General features: G+C 36.8%; 1 protein-coding gene across 4 annotated transcripts in view; it reads left to right on the top strand.

Moving 5' to 3' along the window:
* LOC138176119 (inositol 1,4,5-trisphosphate-gated calcium channel ITPR2) overlaps positions 1–14,316 on the top strand; it is a 529,530-nt gene that overhangs the window by 131,957 nt on the left and 383,257 nt on the right. For all 4 annotated transcript variants that reach the window (XM_069106877.1, XM_069106875.1, XM_069106876.1 and 1 more), the window contains exons 6-9: positions 5,053–5,151; positions 6,789–6,872; positions 7,724–7,870; positions 9,263–9,358. In XM_069106877.1, coding sequence (XP_068962978.1) covers positions 5,053–5,151; positions 6,789–6,872; positions 7,724–7,870; positions 9,263–9,358 — 426 coding nt within the window. The remainder of the gene's footprint in view (positions 1–5,052; positions 5,152–6,788; positions 6,873–7,723; positions 7,871–9,262; positions 9,359–14,316) is intronic.

Raw genomic sequence — 14,316 nt, 5'->3', positions numbered from 1 at the left:
TACTACTGGAAGAGATAGCATATAAACAAGTATGTACCAATAAGCTATATACAGGATAAATTAGACATTGTCAACAGAAGAAAGGCACAAGAATTAAGGACTTCCTGCAGAAGGTAGGATTTTACGTGGGGCTTGAAGGAAGCCAGGAGGTCGAGATGAGGGGGGAGAGCCTTCTAGACATGGGGGACAGCCAGTGAAAATGGCCAGAGTCAGGAGATGGAGGGTCTTTTTTGAGGAAAAGGAAGTGAGGTCAGTGTCGCTGGATCACAGAATATGTGCAGGTAAGAAGACTAGGAAAGTAGGGAGAAGCCTGGTTATTAAGGATTTTGAATGCCCCCAAAATGGGATTTTCTATTTGATCCTAAAAGTGATAGGAAGCTACTGGAGTTGACTGAGCAAGGACATGAGATGGTGATAACTATGCTTTAGGTAGATCCCTTTGGCTGCTGAGGGGAGCATGAACTGGAGTGCGGAGAGGCTTGTGGCAGGGAGACCAACAAGCAGTCTGGGAAGAGAAAGAGGTATATGTGAGAGATGTTATGTCAATGCAGCTTATGATTTTCATGGGCAACACATAACTCCAAGTTATCAATTGGTTCAGCTACATCTCATACAAGATTCAATCAGCAATGCTGATAGAAATGAAAATAGAAAAATAATTTATGAGACATCTTATTTGTGATGTTGGCAAATAGGGTACAGCAAGTTCTCTGACAAATCAATGGTTTATAGAGTGATTGAAATAATTTGTCTTCTATGTGGCTTTGAAACTTAGAACTGTCAAATACGTCCCTTTGGGATCTTTTACAATTTTATATTATCTTTAGTTTCAAGTGAAACTTGAACTAGTTTAACAGTGAATAGCAAAACGAGAAGTTTCCTGGAATGTAGCTAACATCAAAATGATACTTTAATCAGATGGACACATATTGGTAGATGCCCAGATAGCTACCATATTTATAGTGAGTTGAAGAGGGTGAATTATAAGTTGGCAGTGTAAAAGAATTGCTTTAAGGACATACTGAAGTAAGATTTTAGTGAAATTGTTAGAACACATAGAAACTAAAAAAACAACCTTGTGTCTACTAGGATAGCTTATTTTGAGTTACAAAATGACTCAATTGCTACTTGGCTGAAAAGATAAGGTTATGAACCCGAACAAGTCCTACAAACTTCATTACCCCCCCCCCCCCCCCGCCCCCAAACCATTGAACAATTTTCTTCTTAATCACTGATCTTTATTTGAATGCACAGATAGCAACACTGGCAGCAACAATTAGCCAAAACATTTAATCATTTGTTTACTTAATGATTTGCTCTGCAAATGTTTACCAAGTGCCAGTTATATATAGGGAAGTATGGTAGTTTGGGTATAAAGCTTGATTTGGATCTAGGCTATGAATTCTACTCTGGTAGGGCTTAAATCAATATATAAATTCTTGAAAAGAATATCTAATTGCTTTTAGTTAGTAAGAGCTCACAAATTTTAAGACTGGTCAAGATTTATTATTCATGGTTGTCTGATTAATGTTTCTTCATTATTCAGAACACACTTATTAAATATCCATTATGTTCGTGGCACTATGGACTAGATACTGGAGGAGAGAGGCTACATGAGATAGTATTCTGGTTTTTTTTTTTTAAGCAATCGGGGTTAAGTAACTTGTTCAAGGTTACACAGCGAGTTATTTCTGGGTGTGGTGCTAAGTATCTGAGCCCGGATTTGATCCCCAGGTTATCCCAACACTGGAGCCGGTGCTCTTACTCGATGAGCCACCTGGCTGCCCCTAAGCAATTGGGGTTAAGTAACTTGCTCAAGGTTACACAGCCAGGTGTTTCTGGGTGGGTGCTAAGTGTCTGAGCCTGGGATTTGATCCCCAGGTCATCCCGACACTGGAGCCGGTGCTCTTACTTGCTGTGCTACCTGGCCGCCCCTTATTATTCCTGTTCTTAAGGAAATTAAAATATAATGCAGCATAAAAATATTCACTAAAGATCACTAGAATACAACAGGATGCAAATATGTGAGATGCACTATCAAGGTGCTATTAGAGTTTTTAAAAAAATTTATTTTTAATTTATGGACTAAAACAAGCATTACTGTAACATAGTATAACAAAAAAAAAAAGATAATTCCATATGAACCTATAAATCTGTAAAACTTTTTTGAGGTTTTAAGTGGGTGAGATTACTTCCAGCATGGGAAATCAGGAGAGGCTTCACAGAGAAAGTGACGTTTGAACTGAATCTTGAAGAATGTATAGAGTTTCAAAAAATAGAACTCAGGAGGGGTTAGGGCATTCCAGGATAGGGAACAATGTGAGTAAAGGCACAGAAGTGGAATAGCTTAAGCCAGATTTGAAAAGTTAAGTAATAGTACTGTTTGGCTGTGCTGTAGAGAATATGAGGGGAAGTATGAGATAAGGCTGGAAAATTAGATCAGAGTCAGATTGTGGAAGACCTTGAATGCCAGCCTAAGGATTTTAAACTCCATAGGCCACAGAGTGTGATATGGTCAGAACTATGAAATCTGGATGTATTGATAGGGGGAGAGACAGGATTTACTTGGGGCTGATTAAGACTTCACTAAAATACGAAGAGTTGTTATTGTTGTAGAGTCGTTTCAGTCATGCCTGACTCTTTGTGATCCCACTTGGGGTTTTCTTGGCAAGGATACTGGAGTGGTTTGCCATTTCCTTCTCCAGTTCATTTTACAGATGAGGAAACTGAGGCAAGCAGGGTCAAGTAATTTGCCCAGGGTCATCCAGCTAGTGTCCGAGACTGGATCTAAACTCATGAAGATGAATCTTCTTGGTTCCAAACCCAATGCTTTTTCCATTGTACTGCCTAACTGCCCAAGGAAAGAGTAGGATTTTCTTTTTTCTTTTTTGGTGTGTTAGTGAAGCGGTATTATGATAAAGTACTTAAGTGCTTCAGGGATGGATAGTGTTACTGTGCTTTATGCTAGAGTCCCAGAGGAGAGGAGCTAGATGAAGACATGGACAGATGTAGAATGGTGTGCATGTATTGGAGAGAACAGGTAAAACAGTCACTTGTGGCTTGGGAAACTCATTTTTAGTTCGCATTTCTGTAATTACTGAAGATGAGAAAGCATGTAGAAACAATAGGCAACAGCAACAAGCTTAGCAGACTAGATTGTCTTAGTACTTTAATGAAGCTTTCCTGCAATCAATTTGAATTCGATGGACAGGGGCACGGCATATATATAGCAACCAGCTGTCTTGGGGGAGGAAATGTAAGCACAACATATTTTAAAATTTAATCTATGTTATTAACATTTTCTCCATCACTTTCTTAAGTCTAGACAATCAACAAAACAGTAAACCGAGCCCTGACTTATAGCATTTGCTGATTCCCAACATATAAAGTTTATGCTGAAAATGTAACAAACCTCTTATGAGTCAATACAAAGCCAGTTCTAGCATATTCATGATTCCATGTATCTTAAAAATGAACATTCTCCTGATAATCAGATCTTCTGGGAGAATATCAAGTGAAAGTGAACTCAAATATACAAGGACCAAGCTATAAACATGTTTCCTCATGACAAGGGTCTCCCCAAAGTCTTAGCACACTGGTAGCTTAAAACCCCATTAAAACTTCTGGAATGCTCTTATATGCTAAACTAACTTTTTTTTTCATATGGGATTAATTTTCAAACTTTTTTGCTCTCAGAACCACTTTACACTTTAAAAAAATTTGTTGCTGTCTCAGAGAGCTTTTGTTTATGTGAGTTGTATCTATTGGTATTTACCATGTTAGAAATGAAAATATTTTGGTATTATGAAAACAGTTTGACTTCAGGGACTCCCTAAAAAAGTCTAGTCCCTAGACCACACTTTGATAACTTTTGACCTAGGGCAGGGGTGGGTAACCTGCAGCCTTGAGGCCACCTGTGGCCTCATGGGTCCTCAGGTGCTACCCTTTGACTGAATCCAAACTTCACAGAACAATTTTCCTTAAAAAAAGGATTTGTTCTGTAAAACTTGGACTCAGTCAAAAAGTATAATTGCTGTTTCATTCTTAACAATGACTTTAAAATATATAACAGAAATTTCTTAGATTGTAAGGAAGATCTAACTTACTAAATTATTCATTTCATTCATTATGTAATACTTTTAATTTTTGATCTTTTGAGCCCATTTAAATATGAAATATTTTATGTATGTGTTTCAGAATTATTGAAAATTATATTGAGGTGACATTTGTCTGACAAATCCATTTAGTTTCAGAGTAGTAATTTGGTATCAGACTTAGAATAGAGGAACTGAGAACTCCCTTTTTTTACTTTAAATGACAGCATGAAAGAACCTTGAACTTGAAGTCAGAAAACTCTTGGTTCAAATCCTGTCTGGGCCCTTGACTAGGTCTACATGGTCATGTAACTTGGACTCTGACCCTTGCTTTTCTCATCTATAAAGCACAGTTGTATTTGCAGTACTAATAGCTAATATTATATCATAGTTTGAGATTTGCAAAGCACTTAACATACAGTATTATTTTATTTGATCCTTACCACAATCCTATGAGTTAGATTCCATTTTTATCCCCATTTTACAGCTAAGTAAACTAAGACTGATAGAAGTTGTGATTTGCCCAGGATCACAGAGCTAGCATCAGGGACAGGATTTCTTGACTCAGGTCTTCTTAACTCTATCCACTAAGCCTATTTATGCTACCTAACCTACCTCACAAGATTGTTGTAAGGATCAAATCGGATATTATATATGAAAGTGCTTTGTAAATGTAAGCTGTGATTTCTACTATCTATTAGAAGTTGAAAGGTTTTTGTTAGGTATCTGAATCCATATGGTTATCCAATATGTCATATGACAGTCATATGACATGTATTCAAAGACATTAAAAAATAGAATGGGGGTGGGAACCATATTGAACTACAAAGTAGCTTAGTGACTGTTTAATGACCAAATTTATCTTTGGAGTTGTTTTTAGCTTCTAAACTGAGCTCTCAAGAACCAATGTCACTGTAATCTAGCTTGCTTTAATTTCCATTTATTTTTTAATTCTTAGATTGTTGTAGGAGATAAAGTTGTATTGATGCCCGTCAATGCAGGACAGCCACTACATGCCAGCAACATAGAGCTTCTAGACAATCCAGGATGTAAAGAGGTAAGTTCAAGGAAGAGAGACTCAATGTGAATATTTGTATAGTATTTGTTTTTCCATACACATAATTTCTTTAGCTGGTGTCGTCATGAAAGAAATAGACAATAAAGTCATATCGTTGCTTATTTAATCCTGTTAAATTTGTCTGCTGCCTCCTGATGCTATTAGCTTGTTATGTAATGCAGGGCAGGGTATACCACGTGCTTGAGGAGTAGCCTAGTCTCCAATCTGGAGTGGGGGGGATCACTTAGCTATTCTACATCGATAAGATACATTTGAAATAACTTTTCCTAACTACACAAACACCTGCCCTTCCTCTGTTGGCACTGGTTCCTCTAGGCTCAGTCTATGGTTTAAAATCATTCACATAAAATGTTTCATAGGTTTATCACAAGTTTGGCTCATTATTTTGTACCCACCCAAGACTGGGAAAATCTCCAAAAAATATAGCTCATGTCTCATTTCCCATTAAGATTCTCATCTCTGTTCCCACTTTGCATGACCCAGAAGGAAATCTGCAGTCACATTATATATAGATTAGACTGTCTTTACTGCAAAAAAAATTAGAATTTAAAGACACAATAATGAAATGTCAAGAGACTGTGGCTAAGGTAAAGTGTCAGCAATCTCCATTCCCAATAGTAAAAGATATCCCATTAATTAAGAAAAAGTATTCACAACTTAACTTTTCCCAAGGGAACTAAACCCTTTCCTTCCTATATCCCTTGTCTTCAATACTTGTAATTGGGGGATACCAAATGCTTTTGTTAGGGAACCTCTACCTGCTCCCTGTAGCTACAGTTTCAGGGAGAAAAGGAAAAATTCATGTCACCAACATTCTCTTCAGGTAGGATCCCATGAACTCTGGCTGCAAGCATGCAGGTCCCTGTTGGATCTGGGGGAATATAGGGTTTCTTTTGCCATGGTAGCCTTTCCGTAGCAGTTCCTACATTACTAGCCTTGAGCTCCACAGATATCCATGAAAGAGATAGGGAATGTGGAGAGAAGTCCTTTTTCATTGTGTCTTCACCCCCTCACCCCTTTTGCATGACTCCCTGACCCATGTGGTATTGCGTGTTGTAATGGGATAGGGTATTCCTCAGCAGCTGATTTTTTTAAAGTCCTGATTTGCTGCATTCCCAGCAAATCTGTTTCTGTTCTCTGGAATGTACATCTGTGCAGAAACTAGGGGAAAGTAAAGGGTGAACCTCCAAAACTAGGGCCTAAATTACAATTTTTGTAATTGCCTTATAGAATTTAATTCAATAAACATTTCTTAAAAGTGCTTACTATGAGTCATTCATTGTGCTAGGGGATGGGAAAATAGAAAAAGAAAGACAGTCCTTGTCTTCAAGGAGCTTGCAATCTAATGGAGGAAGGCAATACACAAAAGGAAGCTGAAAAGAGAGGGATACCAGGAGGTGCCTAGGTCTGGGGCATTACGTTTCATGGAGTTGAAACCAAACAGAGACATAGATAGAAAATGGAGGGCCTATGATGGAAAACCACTGGACTCGGACACGTACTTAGTTGACCAAAGTTCCTTTTTATTTCCTCAATTACATTAAAATAAAGCCTTATGCTATATTATTGAACATGATTAGGTATTTTGTAATGGTTATACATGTTTTCCTTCCTAGGTTAATGCTGTTAATTGCAACACTAGCTGGAAAATCACTTTGTTCATGAAATTCAGTTGTTATCGTGAAGATGTTCTCAAAGGGGTATGTAGTTTGGGAAAATGAAGGTTTTCTTATTGAATTAGTTATATGCACACCTAATCATTGATTAAAGCAACTTAATATATGTATTACTAATCTTCATTTTTGTTTTTCGCATAGGAAATCTTTATTAGTTGTGGGCCAGTTATATAATACTTCTAAGCTTCAATCTTCTCTCTGTAAAATAGGGATAATATTTGCAATACCTCCTGAAGGCTATAATTTTTATTAAATCATACAAATGTGGGATATATTAATGATAATCCTTATTATAATAATTTTATAATGGTGAAGATATCTAGTGAGTTGAAGTATAAGTACCAGAGATGGCCTGGTTTTTGCCCATTAAGTTTAGTTTTGATATATCTGAGTTGGCTTGGGTAGAATTAGAGCAAAAATCAAGGAAGAAAACTGATTGACCCAGACACCCTCCGGGAAGAATGGAGGGGGCACTTGAAGGAAACAAAAAAAGCATCAGTGTTTGGCTTCCTCCACTGTCACAGGGAGTGGTTGTACTTCAGATGTATTAGACATTTTAATCTTTCTAAGATTCTTCTCTGCTTCTAGATGACAAACCACTTATACAACTCCTTGAATACATTCAAGAACTTTCAATGTGACTTCTGAAGCATAGAATCCATTGCTAAACATTCCAGTAAATACTTACCACAGCCTCTTGAGATGAATAAGGGAGAATATTGTAGTCCCCACTGGATAGGCATGATAAATGGTTGTTTTTGTCATAATCCCAAATCAATAGATTTATAAACTTTGCTTTCACTGGCATTCTTTGTGAATTGACAGCATCTGCTTAATTGTTTGGAAATAAAGATTTCACTTTTTTATTTTTCTAGGGTGATGTTGTTAGATTATTTCATGCAGAACAAGAGAAGTTTCTGACCTGTGATGAATATGAGAAAATACAACATATTTTCCTTCGTACAACTTTGCGTCAATCAGCTACATCTGCCACAAGTTCTAAAGCGCTCTGGGAAATTGAGGTATGTAAATTTATTTCCCTTCTAAATAATTTACGAAGAAAAGACAAATATAGACCAGATATTCTGTTGGATATATTGTTCATGAGTGGTCAATTGAGTATTCAACAAATATTTAATAAGTATTTACTATATTTCATGCGCTGTGCTAAGTTTTCAGAATACAAAGAAAAGCCAAAAATGATGGGTGCCCTCAAGGATCTCACAGTCTAATGGGGAGACAACATACAGACAGCTGTGTACATATAATGCAAACCTATTACTTGAAACTAGGGCAGATGGCACAGTGGATACACTTACTAGTTGTGTGACCCTGGGCAAGTCACTGAACCCTATTTGCCTCAGTTTCTTCAACTACAAAATGATCTGGAGAAGGAAATGGAAAATCACTTCAATATCTGCCAAGAAAACCCCAAATGGAATCATGAAAAATTGGACACAACTGAAACAACTGAATGAGAACAACAGTCACTGTTGTCATGGTAATGTTTCTGACTTGGGAGATATTCAGAACATTGTTGTATCAACTCAAGGTTCTATTTTCTGTTCTGAGCAAGCCTGGAAAGAAGAAAAGGCCCTGAAACTAAGTCGGGAGTCTGGACAAGTTCTGAATGGTATAGAAATTGGGAAGAAACCACACCATGTTTCCAGTAGTAGATTTTTGATCCTGAGAAATTCATCTTTAGGTAGAAGGTCATATACTGGTAAATGTTTAACAACCAAATCTCCAGAAGAAAAATGTATGCATGTCACATTTTTAAATTCAGTCAACATTATTAACATTTATTTCATCATTTTCTCAAGTCTAGACAAGCAACAAAAACAATAAATCAAGCCTCGATTTGTAGCATTGACTGATTTGTAAGGTATAAATGCTCTCACTGGAAATTCAACAATTGACTCTCATGAAGTGGTTCCAGACTGTAAGACCTTTTTTCAAATAAAAATTGTGAATGTAATATGATACATGGTGAGTCAAGTGTTTTTATAGTTTGACCTGCCTCTCAATTATAGAGCATTTTTGCAATTCATTAATTTTCTATTTTCTTATTAGGAATTTGCTGTTGTTTAGTTGTTTTCAGTCATGTTCAACTCTTTGTGACTTCATTTGGGGTTTTCTTTGGCACACATACTGAAGTAGCTTGTTATTTCCTTCTCCAGCTCATTTTACAGGTGAGGAAACTGAGGCAAACAGGGTTAAGTGTCTTGCCCAGGTTCACACAGCTGAGGTCACATTTGAACTCAGTTCTGTAACCACTACACTACCTAGCTGTCTTTATTGGGGATAGGTAGCTTAAAATGTATTAGAACAGGCAATTTAATCTCCCTATCATCAGTAATTCACCAGGAATATTAACGTCATTTAACTGTGGTTATCATTGTCTTGGTCTGTAGGTGGTGCATCATGATCCATGCCGTGGGGGAGCAGGACAGTGGAACAGTTTATTCAGATTTAAACATCTAGCAACTGGAAATTATTTAGCTGCAGAGGTAAGAATATTTGCCTCAGTAATATTTAGGTTGTTTCTACATGTTCAAAAGTAGGACAGAGAATACAATTCCAAAGTGAAATGGATTCTCTCCATCATTTTGCATGTGAGTAGACATTTATTAGTTGAATATGATTGTTTCTTCTAGAGACAGTAAAACTGCTGTTAAGAAAGGTGTTCTGAACATAGAAGTTTTCAATATAAGTAAAACAAAAAAAGAATCTTTTTACTTCACTTTTTCACAAAGGAAAACAATGTCACCCCTAACTTTTCCGTAAGGCTACTTCATAAGGTTTAATTTGTTTTCTTTCAGTGTAAATGGAATTAGGTAATTAATTTGGTTACCATGTACCCTATAAAATCTGATTTATTACCATTGATTTTTAAAATTATATCTTTTGTTTTTTTTATCATTTAATTTCCCAACACAACCATCCCTATCCCCCCACCCAGAGAGTCATCAAAGAATAGAAACTGAGGAGAAAAAAAAGGCAGTTCAGTGAAACTAACCAATACTTCAATCAAATTCAACAGTATTTGTAGCATTTTATATCCATAGTACCCCACCTCTACGAAGAAAGAATTCTCATAGTTCTTCTTTAGAAACAAAAATAGAATTCACAATCTAATGGGGGAGACAATATGTAAACAACTATGTACATATGGGTTCTGCTGAATTCAATTTGCATCAGTTCATGTTAGTCTTTCCATGCCTCCCTGTATTCTTCATTTCTTTTGTTTCATGAAGTTCAATAGCTTTCTATTACTTTCATATACCGTGATTGTTAAGCCATTCTGCAGTTGAACAACATCTACATTGCTTTCAGTTTTTTACTATTACAAGAAAGCACCCTTGTTTTTATAGCACCCTTCTGACTTGGGACACATTTAGCCCATTGTTTAATGTAGCACGCCCCAGATCTCTTCAAATTTATCTTCACTTGCCAGTCTTGCACTAAGTGGGTGGTTTTTATTTTCTGAGTCATTGGAGAGGAAAGGGTTTGTTTCCTGAGACATTGAGCTACCCCTAAACTGTCAATAAAGTCTTAGAATTACAAAGTTGTTTCTCTCCCCCTCCTTTCAATCAAAAGGACATGTAGATGATGGGAGAAAATAACTCCAAAGAAATAGTGGAACTGATTAAGTTAAACTTGGTGTTCATTAATAATGGTCACTTATTTTTAAATATAAATAGGGAGGAATCCCTTTTAGAAGTGATGTAATATTCTCATACTCCACTCTCCTTTATCCTATCTCTGTGTATATATTTTCTGGTTTATTTTGAGGTTCCAGCCTTGGGTTGTGCCAAAATCAGTAAGGATTTATTAAGTGTCTACTATATGCCAGACATTGTTCTGGGTGCTAGGGGTATAAAAACAAAAATGAAATATCCCTGCCCACAAAGAGCTTATTTTCTATAGAGGAAATCAACCTATCTACATATAAGTAAATAAAAAATATACTCACAATGTTAAGATAGGGCATTAGCAGTTGAGATTAGCAAAGGGCTTAAGGGGGAGTGCTACTTCTCCTGGACCTTTAAAGGATCTAGGAATTCTGAGAAGTGGAAGTGAGGAGGGAAAGCATTCCAAGTATGGCTATACAAAAGTGTAGAGAAGAGGGATGGAATATTGTGAAAAGAAATAGCAGTGGAGTGTATAAAGCCTGGAATGGTATATACTGGAGCCCCATTGTGAAGGACTTTCAGTGCCAAACAGATGTGTTAGAGCAGAGGTCTTTAACCTGGGGTCTGTGAACTTAAAAAAAAATTTTTTGATAACTGTTTCAACATAATTGGTTTCCTTTGTAATAATATTATTTTATGTCATGCATTTAAAAAATATTCAGAGAAGGTGTCTTTAGGTTTCACCAGACCTCTAAAGTGGTCCATAACACAAACAAGATTAATAACCCTCATCCTAGAGCTAATAGAGGGTGATTGGAGCTTTTTGGGTAGGACAGTGACAAAGTCAGACCTGTGTTTTAGGAACAGCATTTCTTTTAGCTGTGTGGAGGACAGGTTGGAAGGAAGAGAGACTTGAGGCTGGGAGTCTAAATAGGGTGCTATTGCAGCCGTCCAGGCAAATATTTTGGCCTGAGCCATGGTGGTGGTAGAATTGGACATAGTGTTTCTGTGAACTAGCATCTCACTCCTTCAAAACCAAAACTGCTTTTTCTTCTGCATTTCTTGCCACTTGCTCTCTGTCTGCTAGGTGTACAGATGTGTGTGTTGGTGGGAGTATGAAGGAAAAGTAGAAAGACAAGATCTCACTGTTCCATAATCATACACTTGACCTTCTATATCTTCAGTCTTGGTGTTCTGTGATCGTCTGATGAGTGGGAGAGCATGTCAGGGTTTCTTCAACATATGATGAATGAGGGGATATTTCCTGTGCTGTAATAAGTATCTCATTATCAAAATACATGAGTCAATGAAACAAATGCTTGGACAGTAACAGCCTTTTCTACTCTGAATGATTTGAGATCACCCTCATTCAGGTTGTGTGAAATGAAAAGAAGCTGTAAGGTGGTCAGTTAATCTAAAGGAATGGTTATTGGAAAAATCAGAAACAGCTACGTAATAGTAATAGCTAATGTTTACATAGTGTGAAGCACTGTGTTAAGTGCTTTTATTATTAAGTGATTATCTCATGTGATCCTTACAACAACCCTGGGAGGTAGGTGCTATTATTTTCCCCATTTTACAGTTGGGGAAACTGAAAATGACTTGCCCAGGGTTATATAACTAAGAAGTATCTAAGACTGGATTTGAACTCAAGTCTTCCTGCCTCCAGAACCAGTGCTGTATATACTGTACCACTTGGCTGCTTCAGTTAGATGTGTCCCAAAAGGCAAAAGGGTGAGGACCTACATATTTTTAGAATTTTAGGCTTTGTAATTTATTTTTGGTGGGTTGTGAATGTAAGGAAAGAGGCCTGGCTGAAACAGTGATTAAGAAAAGAGGTTTTGACGACTTTATTCACTAATAAAACTGTAGAAAATAACTAATGTGATTTGATGCCACCAGTTACACTAAGCAAAGTATTAACAGAGGTTTCCAAACTACCTGGAACTGAGATATCTGAGCTCTGTTGGATTTTTTTTTCAGAGTATTCATTTACTCCTTGAAATAGCTGAAGATGCACAGGGGTACTGGAAAGAAAACAACCCAGAAAACCACAACAAAAATCCAACCCAACCCAAAACTAGGATTATGGCGAATATATTGTTATAGGACTACTTACTCTTACTCTTCTTCCTCCTCCTCCTCCTCCTCCTCCTCCTCCTCCCCCTCCCCCTCTTCTTTATTCCCTGGCAGTTCTAATATTGTATGACCAACTCTGAGGAAGGCAAAGGAAATAGAAAACAGTCTCCTAACTTTAAAAGCGCACCCTCATCCTTTGGTTTAACAAGTGGAAAACTATTAAAGTGTAAGTTTGCAGGTACAATCAGCTGTAAAGAGTCTTCCATGCTATTACACTGAATGTTTTCCATCATTGCACACTGTGGGAAATTCATTTACAATCATGATGGGCTTTTGAATGATGTGTTAAAACAAAATTTGTCATATGGAAGAAATAGGAACCCCCTCCCCACCCTAATACACGCAATCTGTCCACAGTTATCCTTTAGTATAGAAGACAACGTAAGAATGTAAGAAAAGATTGACAAGTAAAAGGTAATTAGTATAAACTGTGCATTAAATGTTGAGGAATGTAATACTAAGATTAGTCAAGGAAGGCTATTTGATTTAGCTAATGGACATGGTTATTCAGAGAAGAGCTGGCAGGGCATTTCAGGCATATACAATGCAACAAAGGTAGAGAAGCAGAGGCTATGTGACCTTGTGGAAAGACTATTGGATCTGCAGCCAGAGTACCTGTGTCTAGAACCTAACTTTTCTACTTACTACCTGTGTGACCTTGAGAAAATCACGTACCTTCTCAAGGCTTCCAGTGGTCACCTGTAAAAACAGAGCATTGGACTAGATCTCTAGGGTCTCTTCTAGCTCTAAATCTATGAATTAAGATGATATGTATGTACGTATGTATGTATATATGTATACATATGCACACATACATGCAATGTGTTTATTTTTTTTAATCTATAGAGAGAAAAGTAATGGGAGAGTCTTAACTTGAAAGGAGCTACTATGGTAAGAAGTACTAAGACATGAAGTTGAATAAATAAATGGGGAATCCATTTGATAAAGGTTTTGAGGAATTGCCTGGGGATTTAGCTTGATCCGAATAGGAGACCACTAGGGATGTTTAACTGGGAAAGTGACCTGATGAAAGCAGATTTGAATGAGATTAACCTTGTGACTGTGAGTAGTGGTAATATTAAAGTATTTCCTCCCTTCCTCTATAAAACCACAAATGCACATAGACACGTAAAAACAAAGTGTCTGGTGTTATTTGAATGTATTCTGGGAATCATCAATAAATTGGATTATGCTCTGCTTGGCACTTACATAGAGTTTCTGATATGTATATTGTAACTACATTAGTTCATGCTGAAAAATATTCAGAAATGGCATTTCTTTGTTAGCCTGCAAGTATACTCCATAGAGTATAAAAACTTTGGGGTGAAAAGTTTGTGCCATTTATTGTGCATGGAAAGCATCAACTGCTGTGCTTTGACACATGAATTTTGCATAGTGTTAGTATTAAAGATAACCCTCTCCTAAATCCCCTGAACTGCTTTTGTACAATTCATATTTGAGGCATAGCACATGAGCTAGATGTAGGCTTCAGTGATTTATATAATGGACTAGCTAACACCTTTTGTGAGTGAGATAACTCTTAATCAATTGGATAAAGCTTAGTGAGTGCTTATCTATAGAAAAGATTATCCATACCCTAGATTATGAAAAAAAAACATTCTACATACCTTTCTTATCTTTTCTAAGTCCCTTTGATAAAATTTTCTGGAACAGAAATGCAGAGTTTTTGGATA

Source organism: Petaurus breviceps, unplaced genomic scaffold (genome assembly GCF_028583685.1).
Source record: "Petaurus breviceps papuanus isolate PSGF00001 unplaced genomic scaffold, PetGlider_PUasm1.0 81, whole genome shotgun sequence".
NCBI lineage: Eukaryota > Metazoa > Chordata > Mammalia > Diprotodontia > Petauridae > Petaurus > Petaurus breviceps.
Note: the sequence above shows the minus strand (reverse complement) of the source record. Positions and strands in the feature narration are given on the sequence as shown.